This window comes from Poromitra crassiceps (genome assembly GCF_964638095.1).
Source record: "Poromitra crassiceps genome assembly, chromosome: 1".
NCBI lineage: Eukaryota > Metazoa > Chordata > Actinopteri > Beryciformes > Melamphaidae > Poromitra > Poromitra crassiceps.
This window is the reverse complement of record NC_139623.1, coordinates 19360106-19381350: the sequence shown is the minus strand read 5'-3', so window position 1 is coordinate 19381350 and position 21245 is coordinate 19360106. Positions and strand designations below refer to the sequence as shown.

Sequence of the window (21245 nt, the reverse complement as noted above, 5' to 3'; positions counted from 1 at the left end):
AGGCCAAGGCATTGTACGCACCCGTGGCATCCTGGTCAGCCCTAGTCGGCGAGGCCCGGTTGGGCTACACGAAAATGCCGCCTCTAGAGGAGGTGGTGGCAGCCCACCTGTCTCCCACCAGCAGGCCCACCCTCCCTTCCAAGGCATGCCAGATGATGGCTAAACTGGCCGAAAAGTCTTACCTGGCGGCGGGCCAGATGGCTGCTATGGCCAACAACATGGCTATTCTCCAGTGATACCAGGCAGCCCTCCTGGAGGAGCTGAGGGATAATCCCTCACCGGAGATGTTCACCGAGCTCCGGATGGCCACGGACTATGCTCTCCGCATGGTAGATTGCGTGGCCCAGAACTCCGGGAAGGTCAAGGCCTTCTCCGTTGTTACGCACCGCCATCTCTGGCTCAATCTGACCCAGCTGGCAGAGCTCGATAAAAGGAAGCTGCTTGGGGCCAGGATCTCTCCCTCGGGCCTCTTCGGGCCTTCAGTGGAGAACATGACCCAGCAGCTGGAAAGGCAACGGCAGGAGTCTGCTGCGGTCAGGTCCCTTTTGCCGCGACGGCAACGAGGTGACAGCCGCCGGGCGGCTGGGCCGGAGCGAGCCTTGCTTCCGTCAAGGCATTCCTGAGATATCACGTTAACAAGGATGAAACGAGTGGTCGTGATGTTACAGTAACCTTGAACTTTGATGAACAAAATCAAATCAGTTCATCCTTGAGTCCAAGTGGATGTTTGAGGCAAATTTGAAGAAATTCCGCCAAGGCGTTCTTGAGATATCACGTCACCGGCGGAGGCATAACAAAGAGCTGGTCTACCATGTGATGTTTTAAAACAAAGAGCTGGTCTACCATGTGAAGTTTAAAACAAAGAGCTGGTCTACCATGTGAAGTTTAAAACAAAGAGCTGGTCTACCATGTGATGTTTAAAACAAAGAGCTGGTCTACCATGTGATGTCTAAAACAAAGAACTGGTCTACCATGTGATGTTTAAAACAAAGAGCTGGTCTACCATGTGATGTTTTAAAACAAAGAGCTGGTCTACCATGTGATGTCTAAAACAAAGAACTGGTCTACCATGTGATGTTTAAAACAAAGAGCTGGTCTACCATGTGATGTTTTAAAACAAAGAGCTGGTCTACCATGTGATGTTTAAAACAAAGAGCTGGTCTACCATGTGATGTCTAAAACAAAGAACTGGTCTACCATGTGATGTTTAAAACAACTCTACCTGACCTTCATTCGCCCAATCCTTTGAGTCTGCCAACCCAGTCTGGGGCGGACTAATAAAAGGCCTCTCTGAGGAGTTGGAGAAGTTACAGAAACAATGCTGTAGGATCATGGGTATTCCATCTTCTTCAATTCAATCGAGTGAAAGGAGTGATGAGGCCACCCTGCGTACCCTCACCAACATACTCAAGGAAAGGATAGCTCCTCCCTCCTGCATGGTTTCCTGCATCCAGCCTCAACATCTTACTCTCTTCGTCAGCGTATGGAATACATCGTGCTCACAAGCAGAACCAAAAGACATTAACTCTCTTTTATTCCTCGTGCTCTTAACTGTTTTATAAATGACTTAGTGGCATATTTAGCTTATTTAAATTGACGCTTTATTTTAGGGTTCATGTATAGCTCCTGCTTATGATGCTGCTGCTATAATGTTTGAATCGTGCATGTCACGATTCACTGTTTAAAAACTTTTTTTTCTTTTTTTTTTTTTACAATTTTCAGAACAAAAACAGGCTCAGACAAAACAGAACAAAACAAAACAAAAACAAAAATATACATATATAAACATTCCAATGTTACAGCGTTGTGCCATCACGTGCCACACCAAGTAGGGATGCACCAATCCACATTTTTTCACTTCCGATCCGATTCCGATACCTGAATTTGGATATCTGCCGATACGATATTATTCAGATACCGATATTCTTCTTGAATATACAGTATAGGCAAAGATTTGGCCAATTAACTCATTGAGTGCCAGCCACTTTTGGAGAACGGACGCTCCCAGTGCCAGAGTTTCAGAGCGTTTTCAGTGATTTCTCGAGGCCCACAGAATATTGTGTGATATTACTATGTAAACACCGAACACGCAAAAAGAACAAGGAGAGTCTATTGTATCATCAGAAAAAAAAAGTTTATTGATACCATTTTCCGTTCTTTAGTTATCAGCCGGAGAATATAGGTCAAAAACAGCAAAAACATGCATTTCTATCTAGGAGCTGAGATATTCAGCCTTTTGTGAAATGCAGCATTTCAAGCACATTCACTGACTCTAGCTAATATTTTCTGATGTAGTGACCTGGTGTAGTTCTGTGGAGTCTGCGTGCCCCACCCCCCTCTACCCCCCTGAGCTGCAAACTCCTCCCCACACGCACCCAGTCTATTTTCGGAGCCTCCGTTTTTGCGGGCGGTGCGGCTCACAGCGGCTCACAGCGTGACAGCGCTGCGACAGCTCACAGCGCGACAAGGAAATGCCAAACGGGACTGCAGGTAAAGGTTTGGCCCTTCGGGGTCGGGTGCTGCCTTTCTGGTGGGTAATCGCGTGGATAAACTATATGCAGACAGACAGACAGAGGCAGAGGGGCTCAGTTGTGTGCGCGGATTGATTGCTGTTGGCAGGCACCGTCAAGCAGCAGCCAGAGCAATCTACATGGCTCTGGGCTGCAGCATGAGCGCTTTCTCTTTGATCACGGCTTTTTCAGGCTGTATTCCTGACATTTCTGTAATCTGGAGAGCACTGTCGCCACCTAAGGGTTCTGTAAAATAGGTTAGACACATTTAATAGCTCCCATATTGTAAGACGCGATGTAAGAGGCTTAGATCGACATCCCCCCGTCAAAAAACGCAATTGACGACTTTAGTCGTCAATGGCACTCTACGTTACTAAATGAATTGACGACTAAAGTCGTCATTGGCACTCAATGAGTTAAAGATATTTTTTTATATATATACCTTGCAAAAAGCAGACAAAATTAAGAAAATATACAAGGCAAAGAAGGATACTATTATACATGGGCAAATTACGGCCAGCGCCCCCTGTTTGGCCCGCGCTGGAATTGCGATTCCCCCCCCCCCGCCCCCCGATTCCGATCCGATCCGTGAATTATGTCAGTATCGGCACCCGATACCGATATTGGATCGGACCGGTCCCATCCCTAACATCAAGTGCTTATTGTGCTTGTAAGAGATGTGCGTGGGATCCCATGCAAGGGGTCCATGAAAAGTCAGCTGAGCAAGTTACTTGTCGCTTTCAACCTCGTCTAAGTAGGCCAGAAATGGGTCCCAGATAGCAGAGAATTTCACAAGAAAATTGGTCCTCAGGAACCGGAATCTCTCCATACGTATAACCGAAACCATGTCCGTCAGCCACAGCTTAAAACAGTGGTGCCCAACCAGTCCAACCAGTCGATTGCGGCCTACTGGTCGACCGCGGACTGACCCCAGGTCGATCGCGTCAAAAATCGATTATTTAAAAAAAAAAATTAAATAAACTTTTTTTTTATTTTTTATAATCAAATAAAATATAATGGACATGCAGTACATGCAGTTGATTATTTTAATTATGGATCATAATACAATGCAATTCCAAATGCACTTTTATTTTAAAAGTAGCCACACAGTGAGAAAAAATAAAGTGAGAAAAAATAAATCATGTATTGGGGAAAAAAAGTGATGCATCGATTTAAGATGCATCGAGATGCATCGATAATCGTAATCGAATTGAATCGTAGCCCTCTGAATCGTAATCAAATCGAATCGTGAGGCCAGTGAAGATTCACAGCCCTAATGTCAAGTGGTTGTGGGACAACGAGAAAGTGTTGTGAGGGTAGTTACTGCAGGCTGGAAACGATGTGTGTGCGTTAACGATGTTGAAACTGGACTGGTAGATCTCGGGAGGCTGGCTACTTGAAAAGTAGATCTTCGGTCAAAAAAGGTTGGGCACCCCTGGCTTAAAAGAAGGTGGAGAGGAAGACTTCCACTCCTTCAGAATGAGTCTCTTGGCGACAGTCATCCCCTGTGTCAGAGACTGCTGCACAGCCGTACTGAGGAGCAGAGAGGATTCTGAGCAGCCGAAGATGGTGTGTTCCGCCTCCGGCTGAAGGGTTATTTTATAGGCCTTAGAGTACCAATCAAATATTTTGGCCCAAAATCCAGACAGTGAAGGGCAAAACCAAAAAGCATGGGATAGTGTATCCTCTGACACATGACACCTATCACATAGTGGTGAGACAGAAGGGTAAATCTTGTGCAACCTGGACTTGGAATAATGAAGACGATGAGTGACCTTAAATTGGATCCGCTGGTGTCTGCTGTTAATTGAGCAGAGTTGAACCACAGACAAACTCCTGTCCCATATAACCTCAGACAAGTTAACACCAAGTTCCTCCTGCCACACCTCCTTAATCCTCTCAGTGGGGGCTCTAAAAACTGTGGCACTACAAGTTATAAATCAGAAAGACTATGCACAACCAGTCGCATAAGTGACGTCTCAGGGCTTGACGTTAACTTTTAAAAGTGGTTGCCGGAGTGGCAACTTGGCAGGAGCTTTTGGTTGCCCGAATAAAAATATGGTTGCCATTTTTAGTCGCCTTATATTTTGAGTAATTAAGATACTATGCAGTCATAAGCCGGCTTAATGACGATGTGACAGAAAAGTAAGTATAATAGTCTATAGTATATAGTATAATAGGCCTATTCAGTGCGCGCACCGGGTGTAGTAGTAGTAATAATGATGATAATAATAATAATAATAATAATAATAATAATAATAATAAATTTGTGTAATTTCGTTTTCTAAACAAATCTGAGTTATTTTTAGTTTTTATAATGCATTTGCACTGAAAGGATTTGTTTAACTAATATTTGTGAAATTTCATTTTCATATATTTTTTAACAGTTATTGTTCATATTGTGCTTAATTTATTAATTAAAAGTGTTATTGATAATGAAATAGCCTATGCCTCTCATTCATGTTCATTCAGGGATACTATGATGACAGTGGTTTGGGGCCCCCACTCTTAAGATTTTGCATGGGGCCCGAAAAGGCCCAGAAGCGGCCTTGGCCCGCCCGCTCTGTCCCCGCCGCAATCCCTCTCTCTCTCTCTCTCTCCAACCCGATCTCATGGGCTGCGTATGTATGACACGCGGGTGTTTTCTCATGGAATACTTTCCGCGTGCAGTTCAGACGCACTTCGCCTCGTGCACTTACATTAGACATCTAATATGCATACTTCGCAGTTAGCCGCGACGCACAACTATAAAGGTGCTCGCCTACCGCTGTAATCAGGAAATTCCGCAGTGTCTGCGGTAGGGATGCAGCGGTTTCCGGTTTGAAGGTATACCCCGGTTTGAAAAAGTCACGGTATCAAAACCACTAAGATTTGCCGTCATACCTTCTCCACGGTATCAGCTGTTTCCCCAAAACAACGTGCCGGTTGCTTGCAGAGTGCAGCTTACGCGGCCCTCCCCCTTGCTGCATGCCTACCTAGACGCACAGTAGTGAGGAGCTGCCCTTGACTGTGTTTACAACCGTGTGTGTGATAAAGCAGGAGAACGCAAGGAAGGACCCCCCTGAACTTTCCCCCCATCTAAAAAGACGACGTCGGCTGTATGGGAATATTTCGGCTATTGTAAAATCACAGATGGCCATAGCCTCAACGCAAGACTCATCAGAATGACTGATGAGTCTCGCGTTGAGCCTAGGATGGCCAGGGCTTAGATCTGCGTGAGCACGACCCGTCGTTATTTGTCAAATTCAAGCTACATTAAAACGTTGTCTTGCTTCAACATACATCGCATTGGACATAAACTATTTCCACCCGCAGGTTTGAGGAGTAGCTAACAAACGTCAGATAAATGCTCTCTCTATGCTAACGTTACCTACTGAGGCAGCTAACATGGCTAATTAGCTAGCTAACACCAGCTATCTTTCTCCACTAACGTTAACATTAGTTGACTGAGCGAACGGTGCTGTACAGCAGGTCGTTATCAAAACGTATTGCACTGAAGAGAAGTAACATTAGAGAATGACGAAAGACTCCTCCAACCTGTCAGTGGAAAAGTATGCACAAACTTTGTGTGTGTGAGTGAGAGAGAGAGAGAGACAGAAACAGGGACAGAGGCTGTGTGTGTGTGTGTGAGGAAACAATAATTGTGTCCAGTGTTCACCCATTACAAAAGAGAAGCGTGTATTTGATATTATTATGATGTTTTAGTTTCACATCAAATTAATTACCGTAGATTAAATCGTTTACATTTATAAGTAAGAACAGTACTATATTAACATAGTATAATAACAAACTATATTAACACATACCGTACTTGCCAGTTAACTGTAATTACAGTTGGAGGTTACATTAACATTTTTTCTCAGTCCACAATTCAGCAAACTGTTAAAAATAAAATAAATTTTGTTCATTGGCATTTTTTACACATAAAGGTCCGCAATACCGCGATACCGTGAAACCGTGGTATTTTTGTCCAAGGTTATCATACCGTCAAAAACTCATACCGTTGCATCCCTAGTCTGCGGTCTTACTTCTTCCTACATTCACCAATCTCAAATGAAAGTACACACCTTTGAGCCACGGCTGTTGTCTCGGAGCACGCTGTTTGTTCGTTCTGAAATAGTCCATAGTTTACGAGTAGGTCTGTTTCCCCTGACACGGTTGTCCTCTTTTTCTCAAATGCCATTGTTTTTTCATGCAAGCGGTTCATCTCGTTATTTGTCAGTCGAATCATCTTTCTTGCTCGTTCATTTGTGATGTTGACACCACACCAGGTTAACGTTAGTTGGGGCTTTCACACAGCCAGACAACTTAATCTGTTTGGCCATATCAAACGTGTGCTTGGAGCTGAGCCGGTGTGTGCGCAGCATCTGACCTGAGTAAACACACTGCACATGTCTACTGGGTTCCGGTAATTAGCAACATCGTTCCGATTGTAACAGCAACAAAATGTCAGCGTGTCACTCACAAGTATTAAAAAATATGTATTTGGTGCATATTTTGCTGTTTGCTGCTGTGCTTATTTTTGACATGTTAAAACGTGGTTGCCACTATGGCAAAGGCCAAGAAATGGTTGCCTTTTTTTTTTTTTTTTGCCCGGGGCAACCGGGCATCCGTTAACGTCGAGCCCTGCGTCTCTCCGGCCAGGCCATTGTGTGAGACGAGAAATGTAGTCGATTGAGCGGTTTCATACAAAACTAAACGTTACGTTTCAGTTTCAGGACAAACTGCGAATTTCTTGACATGCAAAGTTATCTTTTAAATTGATAAGTGTTGTCTCTCGCCGTTCACCACCATTAATATTTTTTTAAGACCATAGTACGCATGGTGAGGCAGGAAGTGATGTCCACTTTGGCTCTCTATTGGGTAAAAGGGGGCGATGGGGGGCAAATTTCGAAATGCAGGGTGGCAGAAGCAGAGTAGGGCGCGGGCGGGCTGCCTCTGCCATCCTGCATCTTCGGAAATTCACATTATGTGGTCGCAGCTATAGTAAATTGGCACTTTTGTTTGATGTTAAAGTAATAAAAACCATGGCTAGTAGTGACCACAGCTGCACCCGGTCCTGGTGACAGCACAGAGCACCCCCTGTGGTTTCTCTCACCGTCTTGAGGATGTTGAGGCGGTACTTGAGCCGGGCATTCTCCTCCCGCAACCCATCCAGGTCCGGAGACGCACTCAGGTTCTCCGGGTTCCTCAAGCTCTCGATCTCTGCCGACAAACACTGGATCTCCCGCTCCTACACAGTCAGACGCACGCGCGCAGACGCACACACACACACACGTGCACACACGTTTTTATCTGTGATCCTCTGATCCTCGAAAGACAAATTCTGGGCAAGATAACTCCATTTTAAACATATCTAATCATTAGACCAATATAATGGCTTTGTGATATATTGGGACATTACTTATTGTATAATTGATCAATCGTTTGATTCTAATGAAACATTTTGATCAGATTCTGTTTACGTACGCATGTACATTATTATTACAACTACCCTGAGTTTCTTTTCTTTTACTCAAAGTTTATTCATTTTTTCTTTCACATAAACATACAAACATAAACAAAACAAAATGGGCGTCACAGCACATAAAACATATTACATTGCCAAACTAAGGAATAATCTTAAACAAAAATCAGATCAAGCGGAAAAAACAGGTGTCTTAGTACATCTCTGGGTTCATGTGAGTTATTCTTGAAATAAAAGACAGAACAAAAAACAAAAAGCACTAGTGGCTTAGCCATGTAAATAGAGAGGGTCAGTGGGCATATTTTGTTATACTTCAGGGGGGAGATAAACCATCCACATTCTCATTCCGATGTATATAATAACCACTTTGTCCATCTTGCGATGTACAGGTCATATTTCAATCTCAATAGAAAGGTCAGTCTCTCCATTTCATGAATTTCTTTAATGATTTCAAGCCAGTTGTCTGCTGTGGGAGAGTCGGTCTGCAACCATCTACGAGTAATCGCTTTCTTTGCAGCCACAGTTACAATTTTAAGAAGGTATTTATCATTTCCTGATATATCTTCTGGTATATCACCCATATACAGTGATTTACATGTTAGTGTGACTTGCCAGCCAAGAATTTGGTTAATGGCTTCCCAGACACTCTCCCAAAACGGCGTTAACTTTGGGCAACCCCAGAAGATGTGGTAATGGTTTGCCTCATCAGACCCACAGTTTCTCCAGCATGTCTGGCTTACTGGTGACATATATGGTTTCATTTTAGGTGTAATAAAAAACCTTACAAGGTTCTTCCAACTAAATTCACGCCACTGCAAGGAGCAGGAAGTAGAAAAGACTGTTTCACACATATTCTCCCATTCACGTTCTGTTATTGTATCGTTTAGTTCTTTTTCCCATCTTTTTTTTATATAATTTGTAGTATTTCCCCTCCCCATTAGAATTCCCTGGTACAACTTTGAGACTATTGATTTAGAATTACTTTTGTATGCCATAACCATTAAAGGATGGGTTTTCCGTGGGGAATATGAATATATATTAAATCTCACGCCCCTAAGGTTTTCGAATCCGTTGAAATTTTTGAAATTGGATATTCACTGCCAGAGATATCAAGCATCTCTCACATATTTTTTGGGCCAGCCGACGCGTTTCGCGTCATCTGGCCTAAGTCCGCCTTGCGGAAGTCGTGCACCTATGAACTACAACTGTTGTTGGCCATGGTCCCGCCTCTAGAGGTCCTCCACGCCCCTTCAGAGGCCTTGACCAAAACAAAAACGCAGCCATCTTGTCAACCGCCTAGCCTGCTGTAGCTAATATTAGCTTCCCATAGTTCCTTGCAAAGAGACCATTATCTCGGGAACGGAAGCACTAATCGACACGGGACTGGCGGCATTGGAAAGCTCGTCAAATTTTACATCTAGTAGTAGGTGGGTTGAAGTAACGAAATCAACGCTGAGCAATGTACCCGTTTTTACACATTTTTACAGAAAATAGTTACAACATCAGATGCGCGTAACTCCTACGAAAATGCCTTAAAATGCATGAAAAAAATTTTATGAAGACATCTCCCGACATATATACTACCGTTTACATTTGGTGCAATTTGGAGGCAATTGATTTTCGATTTATTTTCGATTTATTTCTTCTTCTCTCCATGTCTTCTCTCCATGTCTTCTTCTTCTTTGAGTTTTATGGCGGTTGGCAAACATATATGTGCATTACCGCCACCTACTGGAGTTTGATATCAGCCAAACGCCTGAGGGGTGGGCATGGAAACGAAGGCCACGCGAGCCCAGTGCATTGTGGGAAATGTAGTATTTCGAGTCCCCGCACCCCCCCCCCCCCACCACCCCCCCCCCCACACACACAGAGTGGATTTCTGGTGATATCTCAGGCTGTAAACAACCAATTTCAAAAATTTCAACGGATTCTAAAACCTTAGGGGCGTGAGATTTAATATATATTCATATTCCCCACGGAAAACCCGGCCTTTAATTGTATTAGACCACACCACTAGGTTCCCGAGTTATTTCCCCAATCTTAATTTCTTTCAATAAATAGTGTCGTGCCTGCAAGTATCCCAAAAAATCGCCCTTCTCCAAGTCATATTTTTTACTTAGTGTTTGAAAGCTCTCTAATGTATCCCCATCCATTATATTACAACAGGCAGTAATACCTCTATCAGCCCAGGATTTGAATCTGGAGCTCATGCAGTTTGGCTTAAAATCTGTGTCATATGCAATCCATCTGAGTTGTTTCACCTGCGATCTCAATTTCAGTTGTTTTAAACCAAGTACACAAAGTAAAAAATGTAAAGGGACTCAGATAATTCTGATGAGATAATGTGAGCTTATGATCTCCAATCATTGCTTGTATTGGAATCCCCCTGCATTCAGTCTCAATCTCTTTCCATCTTGCCACATACCTATCATCGCACCAAAGAGCTATGTTTTTTAATTGAGCAGCGTGATAGTAATCTTTAAGGTTAGGAAGAGACATACCGCCTCCGTCTTTCTTAATGGTCAATGTCCTGTACTTAACCCTTGGTTTTTTCCCATTCCAAACAAAGCGTGAAATCTGCTTGTCCCACTCCTGAAATTGGGTATTTGGGACTTTACTACCCTGAGTTTCTATGATCAGTTTTTGTGTCACGAGGCTTAAATGCTGGTTTTGAGGTTTTTCCACCATGACAAGAATACAATTCTGGAGGAAACAGACTTGTCATATTGACATGTAATAATAAGTGAGAGGGTGTGGCAATTTCGACTTCCAGTCAGTGCAGGGCTCCAGACTAACTTTTTACACTAGGTGCACCGGTGGCGTGCACCTTACTTTTTAATTTATGTGCACCAGCACATAATTTAGGTGCACCCACATTTTTCACCACGCCCTTTGGCACCGCAATAATACATTTCAAGTGTTACCTTCTTTGTCATTTTGTATACATATTGGCAATTATTAAATTATACGCTCAAAGATTTTCATGTCAATAAATGTCTGTTAAAGTCACTATCACCAACTGAGTTAACACAGTGGGGATTGAGCCTATGGCCCATTGATGGACGCCTTTGCATTTTAAGTATTGCAGCATTTATGAACTGGGTGTCTGTGATGTGATTATCACCTTACATTATGCTCCGAAGTTGAAAAAGTGAGGAGCACATTTAAGGACACAATGGTTAATCTCTGATACATTACAATTTAGTTTAATACAAATAAAGTAGGCTACCATTCTCATGATGCACTATGACTGTCTTACCAGATAAGAATGACTCAATGCAGCTCATTGGCTATTGTTGTCATTAAATTAGGCTATCATTAACCATTTATTTAGTCATCTGTAGGTTGCCTAACATTATGTAATGGTGGCCATGATTGTGAAGGTTCACGTTACTGTGTGATTAGTGTAGTGACATATCCCAGTGTGCTGTGAAATGATAGTCTCACTGTGCACTGCAGACAGTAACAAATCGTAGCAGATAGCTGCTCTTAGATGGTCTAACATTAACAGACACTGTCCGACAGCATAGTCATATTGTCAACAACACATTTTAGCGATCTTGAATTACATGTTGGGTAACGTTAGTAATGTGGCACAAGTGGCACAAGAACAGGGTGGTAGAGAGAGAGAGAAAGATGCTACAAGACACTACAAATTCAAAGGTGTACCAGTGCGTGTTATGAAAATATTTATGCGCACTGGCAGATTTTAAGGTGGGAAAATGCGTGTAAATACACGCACTCTGGATTCCTGCAGTGACCATAAGGTAAAGGCATACAAACAAAATACTGTGTACATAATACACAGAAATCAATTGTTATAAAATAAAATCATGAATGAGTTTTTTTCACTTAAAACATCCTATCTTTGTTTAAACATTGATCAGTTTGATAAAGATGCACTGTAATGTACACTATGGATTTAGGTCTTCAGACCAATCAAACATTATACTTTACTTTACTATTTAATTTAGCAGACGCCTTTCTCCAAAGCGACGTACAGAGGTATGCAAAACATAGAAACAGGTACACAGATATCGATACCAGCAATAATAATACATACACACAAGGTAAAAACGGCCATAAAAAGTGCAAGAAATCACAGGTTGGTGACAACAATTATTAAAATCAAGTCCATGAGCAGCAAAGAAGAAGAGGGAGAAGGTAGGGTCAGGGGGGATCAAAGTGGAGTGAAAAAATATGTGTTTTCAGCCTTTTCCGGAACATGGGGAGTGACTCTGTCAGGATCGGAGTGAGAAGTGTGGATCTATTCGCAGGTAGTTGGTGACCACGGGGGACTTGGTAGGTCTGGAGAAGCTGGGGTGTTGTGGAACTTGGTAGCTTGAAAGCTGGGGCTGCACTGTTCGAGGTTTTGGGAACGGTTGCAGAGAGATTGCAGAAGCTGCAGGAATTGCAGGTTGTAGACGTTGCTTGAGATTGGTATGATCCTAGTTTAGATTATGAATCACTCGCCAGAGCCTGCTGGAACAGGCCTTTATAGATCCGAGCATGACACCACCTGTGCTATGACATCATACCGTTTGTGACATCATCAGAGACATGACATCACCTGTGCTATGACATCACTAGCGAAAGGCATGAAAGACACTTATGAACCATGACATCATCAGTGATCGATGACATCATAGTCGGAATGATGACGTCAAAGTAGGGATGATGACGTCATCCTAACAGTACCCTCCCCTCAACGGACGTCACCTGGCGTCCAATGATGGCATCTGGGAGACAAAAAATCCGTAGGTTCTGGTGGAGGTGCTCTTCCGCAGGTGGTTAGACGCAGGTGGTTAGGCCCCAAAGGGGGTGTAAGAGAGTGAGGTGCTCTTCAGCAGGTGGTTAGATGCAGGTGGTCAGACCCCAAAGGGGGTGCAGGACAGTGGAGGTGCTCCTCCCTAATACAGGATATCGAAGCCATAGATGGACCGATACGTGGATAGAACTTCCACCGGGTCCGGTGGATCCTCTGGGACCGGCCATCCCCCGGGGCACGATCCAAACATGGGAGGCTGGGGACCATCAAAAGGGTCAAATGCCACCGTCTCCGAAGGCAGAGCCGCAGGGGGATCTGACACAGCGAGGCCTGCCCTCCCGACCTGTAGTTTGGGCAGGACACCCACCGTCTCCTCCTTTAAACGCCTCTTATTTCTTCTTGCTCTTGACCGAGGGCTGACGCCACTACGGGAGCCTCCCAGCATGAGTTGTTGGTCCAGCATGAGTTGTTGGTCAAGGACAGGAATTGGCTGCTGCTGGGGTACGGGTTCAGACTCGGCGAGGGGAAGGTCCACAGGTTGTGCCTCAGGTACAGGTTCAGACTCGGCGAGGGGCAGGTCCACAGGTTGTGCCTCAGGTTGTGCCTCAGGGCCAGCAGACTCGGAGGCCCCCTGCGGGGGGACGGAGCCGATCTGCAGGCAGCGATTGAACTTCCCAATGAGACGGTCGACAGTCCTCTCCAACTCGTTGAGACGGTTGGAGACATACTGCCACTCCTGGGTCCTGCAGGGAGCGCTACCCAACAGTACAGATCTTTCGGCTGGACACGTAGAGTCTTGATCCACTGAGAGTACCACGGGCCGGCGAGCGGTGGGACCACTTACTGGACGCCGGGAGCAGGAGGAGAGGTAATGCCCGGCTCGACCACAGTAGAGGCAGCTCCGGGTGTCCAAACGGCGCTGCCTCTCCTCTGGTGTGATGCGAACCCTGCCGGTCGGATCACGGTACAGATGGCTGCTGGGACTGGAATGTGGCTGCCCCTGCTCTGGGATGACGCGAACTCCCCCCCAGAATATGCCCTTAGCAGCTGGAGGTGGCCGAGAGGCAGAGCTAGAAGCAACGACCGCTGTGGGCGGGGGAGTAGCAGGTCTGGAAACCTCCAGAACGGCGGTGTGCTCGGAAGCTGGGGCTTCGAGACGATCTAGCCGGCCAATCAAGAGGGCGTGCCGATCAGCGGCTGCGGAAGCCAGAGCCTGGATTGCTTTTTCCTGGTGGGCAATCAGGCGTCTTGACTCAAGTGCGAGGTCTTGCAGAGGCTGCGGGGTGACACCCTCAGGAGGATTCAGTCCGTCGAGACGATCTAGCCGGCCAATCAAGAGGGCGTGCCGACCAGCGGCTTCGGAAGCCAGAGCCTGGATTGCTTTTTCCTGCTGGGCGTGCCGATCAGTGGCTTCGAGAGCCAGAGCCTGGGTTGCTCTTGCGAGCTCAATTATCATTCGAAAGGCCTCCCTGATTGGCGGAGATGTATCCGCTAGATCCAGTTCCGAGTGATTCATACTGTCAGGATCGGAGTTAGACGTGTGGATCTATTCGCAGGTAGTTGGTGACCACGGGGGACTTGGTAGGTCTGGAGAAGCTGGGGTGTTGTGGAACTTGGTAGCTTGAAAGCTGGGGCTGCACTGTTCGAGGTTTTGGGAACGGTTGCAGAGAGATTGCAGAAGCTGCAGGAATTGCAGGTTGTAGACGTTGCTTGAGATTGGTATGATCCTAGTTTAGATTATGAATCACTCGCCAGAGCCTGCTGGAACAGGCCTTTATAGATCCGAGCATGACACCACCTGTGCTATGACATCATACCGTTTGTGACATCATCAGAGACATGACATCACCTGTGCTATGACATCACTAGCGAAAGGCATGAAAGACACTTATGAACCATGACATCATCAGTGATCGATGACATCATAGTCGGAATGATGACGTCAAAGTAGGGATGATGACGTCATCCTAACAGACTCTGCCGTCCTAACCATAGGGGGTAGTTCATTCCACCATTTGGGGGCGAGGCAGGAAAACAGTCTTGATCGAGAGCGACCCTTGAGCCCGCAAAGCAAGGGAGGGGCGAGACGGCCTGCACTAGTGGAGGGGCGTAGGGAGCGGTGAGCGGTTTGGAAGTTGACCATAGGTTGAAGGTACTCTGGAGCTGTTGATTGGACAGCCCTGTAGGCTAGAACCAGGGTCTTGAATTTTATACGTGACAGGATGGGAAGCCAATAGAGGTCACGGAGGAGAGGGGTGACGTGGGAGAATTTGGATTGGTTGAAAACAAGGCGGGCCGCAGAATTCTGGATGAGTTGAAGGGGTTGGATGGCAGAGGAGGGGAGACCGCAGGGCCGCCGCACCCTATACGCAGAGTACGCAGACTGCATAGGGCATCATGTGACTGAGGGCACCAAAAATTTTTTTTTTTTTTTTTTTTTTGTGCCCTCAGTCAGGCCACTCACTGAACAGCAGGCCAGGTGCCGCCTACTGGTTTACTAGTGGTTTTATTACTTTATTCAGGGTTATAGTGGGTGCATGTCATTGTAAAATTGGAGTCGGCCCAAATTGGGCTTCAAACGGCCCAAATCTGTCTTCAACCGGCCCAAATCTGGCTTCAACTGGCCCAAATTGGGCTTCAAACGGCCCAAATTGGGCTTCAAACAGCCCAAATTTTTCGACGCCGGCACGCACGTCGGCCCGTATCAGCCTGGCCTGCTTGGTATCTAATGCCCGGCCTGAATTATGATCCCAGTCTGCCCCTGCTTGCATGTACAGTTCAACAATCGCTTGTTTGCTGACATGTACAGTAATTCTAACAATTGTTTGTTTGCCACATGTAATGTAATGTGAGATACACTAGTATCGTTCATAATTAATGATTTTGCAGTCTTTCGTTTGACAGTTATTGAAAGTGTTGCGGGGGGGGGGGGGGGCACCACAAAACAATTACGCTTAGGGCACCCAAATGGCCAGCAGCGGCCCTGGGAGACCGGCTAGAAGAACGTTACAATAATCTATGCGTGATATGACAAGTGCCTGGAGTAAAAGTTGGGTAGCTTCTCTGGTTAAAAACGAGCGGATTTTCCTGATGTTGTAAAGGGAGAATCGCTTCGCTTTGCTGTCGCTGCAATGTGGGCGGAGAAGGATAGCTGGCTGTCAAGGGTTACTCCAAGATTCTTGGCGGTTTGAGAGGGAAGTACGGTGGTGTTGTCGATGGATAGGGATAGATCGGTCAGAGGGGAGTCTTTGCAGGGGAGGAAGACAAGTTCAGTTTTACCGAGGTTGAGTTTGAGATGATGAGAAGACATCCAGTTGCCTATGTCTTTAACACTTTGAGTGCCACGCCCTTGGGCAAAAGGTTGCTGTACTGTGCCACATAGGCCGCAATGCATTTTAATATAGCCATATCATTTTTTGTGTTCCTCTTATATGGACAACCAATAGCCTCAATGAAACTTTGAACCCTTCTGTTTCATTTTAAAAAAAAACTGTGTTTATAAACCGTTCCATTTTGGAAATACACCCCCTCTGAAAAAGAGTGTTTTCGACCGAAAAGAGCATGCTGAAATTAGTTTCTGAGATAATCACATCTTTATGTTAGAAAGGCGACAGAATTAATTCTGCTTTGAGATGAACAAAATGCTATAGCTGAAATGAAAGGTTAGAATGTCTAGTTTACCTGCGGGAAAAAGTATGTCAAAAGAATGTGTTGTTTATTTTCTACAAATATTAGTATACAGCTTGGTCTAACATCAAAATGCTCACTTTCATGGGGTCATGCTGGATGTTGAAGTCCATATTTCCACAAAGAAAGAAGATATCAACTTTTTTTTTTCTGGATGAAACTACACATTCTAAGCTTTCATTTTTTGTGTAACATAACAATATTCAAACACAAAATTTCCTGCATTGTTTTATTTTCTTGAAAAGAACCTGCGTGCGCAGACCCTACACCTTCTTGCTGGTCTTGATTTACTGCTGGTGGGCATCAGATAGCCTATTCTAGCTTGTTTGCTCATTATGCATCGAGCCTGCTGCCTGGGTGTGTCAGTGTACTGTGAATGGTTGTATGCTGTAGTGGCCTGCATGCCCCACCCCCCTCCTCCCCCTCCTTCGTGGTGGGAGGAGTGTCTCTGCTGCGTTTGCTCTGTTTGATCTGCACTGAAAAAGTCCGCTGCCTGCATCCCCCTGCTTTTTTACAGCGTGTCGCCAGCTCCCAGCTGAGAATAATGTAATTTTTCAGAAAGACCCTGGTGTCGCCGTGTCGGCAACTAAATCATATGGATGGACTATCGCAGCGGACACGGTAGGGGCTCAATTATGGCAGCAGATGACTGCTGTTCACAGGCACAGCTAACGGTATGCACGCTTCATGCATATCATTGCGATTTCCGTTTCCTCATCACTTCTTCTATCTTTTCTCCTGGCCTTTGTCTAATCGGGAGGGCACTGTCGCCACCTAAGGGTTCTGTAAAATAGGTTAGACACATTCAATAGCTCCCATATTGTAAGAGGCGATGTAAGAGGCTTAGATCGACATTCCCCCGTCAAAATATGAATTTGGAGTTATTGACGCCATTTGGCGTCGCTGGCAGCGTACGGTAAATTTCTCTTGACGCCATATGGCGTCGCTGGCACTCAATGTGTTAAGGCAGGCGGAGATGCGTGAGGAGATTTGGGAGTCAGAGGATGTATCCAACATACATGGATAATTACATGGATAATGTTTGTTTGTTTGGGGTGCCATGTCTGTCTGTCCTTGTTTGGAGATGTTTGGTCAGATTCAAAATGTTCAATCCTTGTTTGTCTGTTTAGCCCATGGCACACCAAACAAACATTCTCCAACAACTGCCAACCAGAATGTTAAAGAAAATGAAAATGAGAGCAAACGGACTGTCAACAGATTACAGAATGGAAATATATTAACGCTATATTTATATATATATACTACTATTCTTTTAAATGTTGGTATTGTCATTTAGTGTGTGTGTGTGAAGCACATTAAGTTTTCCTGTGTAAGAAATGTGCTGTAATGTTACATCAGTTACTGTCAGTCAGAATGAAACTAAAACTACCAAAACTTTGGTTTCATTCTGAGTCTGACTGACAGTAACTGTTGGCAAAAGTTGCCTCATTTCCCCTGGTGGATCAATAAAGTATTTCTGATTCTGTTCTCACTCTCCATGATCATCACATAATAGGATGAATCAGCGTGATGTCACTTGCCACCCACAAATGCAGAACCTCACAGCAGTTATTAGTATGAGTTGTGCGAAAACAAACGTTAAAATCTCAAAAACTATACAGCTGACAGTTGACAGCCGGAATGTAGACGGCACCCGGGAGCAGTATGGATTAGCGCCCCAGCGTGAGGAAGAAGCCCAACAAATCCACGAGAGGCCTTTTAGGAGGGCCATTCAAGCCGCAAGTGGAGCCTGCAGTACCACCACGGCTCAAGAAACATCATACCAGAATGAAATGTTTGGAGCAGGGGAGTCTGGTGCAACGCACAGGTCCTGGAACTGGTGAGACGTCGGAGGAGCCCGGACAGGGGGCAACCCACAGAGCCCAGTCCCTCCACGTGCCAGAGCCTCCCGGTCCCGGCAGAGTAGTTCCGGAGCAGCGGATTGAGTGGCCGAGGGCTGACCGTGGGTAGCTACTGGGACGTAAGTCGGGGCTTGAACCCCGGCTGGGTCACCTGGGCGAGGGTGTATGATGTTGCGAGACCCGAAACATCCTATGACCCCAGGGTACATCACTGATGATAGGTCCCAGTTGCATCCATGTGATGTTTTTTTCGCTATTTTGCTCTTCACAAACGTGAATAACTTGTATGCCTTTTTAAGCGTTTTCTAGAAAACGCGTTAAAAAAACGCATTTACGTTCCAAAAGTCATAAAAGTTATTGACGTTTGTTAAGATTATCACGCTGAACCCAAATTCACGTTCCCATAAACGTTTGTTAACCACATACCTTATTTTGTGCATTTAAGCGAAACCCCCATGTTAAATCCCAGACTTTTCCTCAAAACAATTGCGCTTAGGGCACCCAAATGGCCAGCAGCGGCCCTGGGAGACCAGCTAGAAGAACGTTACAATAATCTATGCGTGATATGACAAGTGCCTGGAGTAAAAGTTGGGTAGCTTCTCTGGTTAAAAACGAGCGGATTTTCCTGATGTTGTAAAGGGAGAATCTACAGGAACGTGCTGTCGCTGCAATGTGGGCGGAGAAGGATAGCTGGCTGTCAAGGGTTACTCCAAGATTCTTGGCGGTTTGAGAGGGAAGTACGGTGGTGTTGTCGATGGATAGGGATAGATCGGTCAGAGGGGAGTCTTTGCAGGGGAGGAAGACAAGTTCAGTTTTACCGAGGTTGAGTTTGAGATGATGAGAAGACATCCAGTTGCCTATGTCTTTAAGGCAGGCGGAGATGCGTGAGGAGATTTGGGAGTCAGAGGATGTATCCAACATACATGGATAATGTTTGTTTGTTTGGGGTGCCATGGCTGTCTGTCCTTGTTTGGAGATGTTTGGTCAGATTCAAAATGTTCAATCCTTGTTTGTCTGTTTAGCCCATGGCACACCAAACAAACATTCTCCAACAACTGCCAACCAGAATGTTAAAGAAAATGAAAATGAGAGCAAACGGACTGTCAACAGATTACAGAATGGAAATATATTAACGCTATATTTATATATATATACTACTATTCTTTTAAATGTTGGTATTGTCATTTAGTGTGTGTGTGTGAAGCACATTAAGTTTTCCTGTGTAAGAAATGTGCTGTAATGTTACATCAGTTACTGTCAGTCAGAATGAAACTAAAACTACCAAAACTTTGGTTTCATTCTGAGTCTGACTGACAGTAACTGTTGGCAAAAGTTGCCTCATTTCCCCTGGTGGATCAATAAAGTATTTCTGATTCTGTTCTCACTCTCCATGATCATCACATAATAGGATGAATCAGCGTGACGTCACTTGCCACCCACAAATGCAGAACCTCACAGCAGTTATTAGTATGAGTTGTGCGAAAACAAACGTTAAAATCTCAAAAACTATACAGCTGACAGTTGACAGCCGGAATGTAGACGGCACCCGGGAGCCGTATGGGTTAGCGCCCCAGCGTGAGATAGAAGCCCAACAAATCCACGAGAGGCCTTTTAGGAGGGCCATTCAAGCCGCAAGTGGAGCCTGCAGTACCACCACGGCTCAAGAAACATCATACCAGAATGAAATGTTTGGAGCAGGGGAGTCTGGTGCAACGCACAGGTCCTGGAACTGGTGAGACGTCGGAGGAGCCCGGACAGGGGGCAACCCACAGAGCCCAGTCCCTCCACGTGCCAGAGCCTCCCGGTCCCGGCAGAGTAGTTCCGGAGCAGCGGATTGAGTGGCCGAGGGCTGACCGTGGGTAGCTACTGGGACGTAAGTCGGGGCTTGAACCCCGGCTGGGTCACCTGGGCGAGGGTGTATGATGTTGCGAGACCCGAAACATCCTATGACCCCAGGGTACATCACTGATGATAGGTCCCAGTTGCATCCATGTGATGTTTTTTTCGCTATTTTGCTCTTCACAAACGTGAATAACTTGTATGCCTTTTTAAGCGTTTTCTAGAAAACGCGTTAAAAAAACGCATTTACGTTCCAAAAGTCATAAAAGTTATTGACGTTTGTTAAGATTATCACGCTGAACCCAAATTCACGTTCCCATAAACGTTTGTTAACCACATACCTTATTTTGTGCATTTAAGCGAAACCCCCATGTTAAATCCCAGACTTTTCCTCTCAAGAACCCGGAAGTATACTTCCGGACTCATTCCTGCGGCTCTCTATATATATAAACTGGTGAAATATCTGACGGTAGTAATAGCGTTAGTGTTTATGTCCCCTTTGTATGCTTGTATTTATGTGCACATAGCATTCAATCTGTCATTTCATAGTTCGCTTCTTCCCCAGTTCAACACGCCGCCCCTCTCCGCCTCCCCCTCCACATAGTGTACTCTCTTTGCACTACGCTAAAGTATCCAAACCTAGCAAGTGTTTGGCCTTTCGTCTAAGAGAAGCTAGCTAGCTGCTTACCTGGTCTTGCAGTCGGGCTGTGTACACGGCCACCGGGTCTCCCATTTCTCTGTGGTTCTGTTCGCTGGAGAAACCTCTGTCGTCTGGCTGTGATGGAAACGTGCGGCTGATGAAACCAGAGCGAGCAGTGGAAGAAACCACACTGGTGCTTTCAGTTATGCGTGATTTCTAACCCCACATAGGATAAGCAATAACCACGCCCTGTGCTTATTGCTTATCCTATGTGGGGTTAGAAATCGTCTACTTGGGTGCGTGGGTCGTCTACTTCCGGGGACTACAAACGTCATCAGTGTGCGCGGCGTAGCGTAGTGCGCGCGAGGCGTGATTATTAACCCCACATAGGATAAGCAATAACCACGCCCTGTGGCGCCGGGATTGGCCAGGAGCATTGAAGCTTGGGACTAAAGCACCTGGGGTTTTTCAT

The 21245-nt window shown here is 45.4% G+C and overlaps 1 protein-coding gene across 1 annotated transcript in view; it reads right to left on the bottom strand.

The window, feature by feature from the left end:
- rars1 (arginyl-tRNA synthetase 1) overlaps positions 1-20942 on the bottom strand; it is a 200847-nt gene extending 179905 nt beyond the window's left edge. Inside the window, exons 1-2 of the mRNA XM_083647781.1 lie at positions 20822-20942; positions 7609-7743 (exon numbers count right to left, since the gene is read on the bottom strand). Coding sequence (XP_083503907.1) covers positions 7609-7743; positions 20822-20866 — 180 coding nt within the window. The 5' untranslated portion in view covers positions 20867-20942. The remainder of the gene's footprint in view (positions 1-7608; positions 7744-20821) is intronic.
- Positions 20943-21245: the final 303 nt, after the last annotated feature.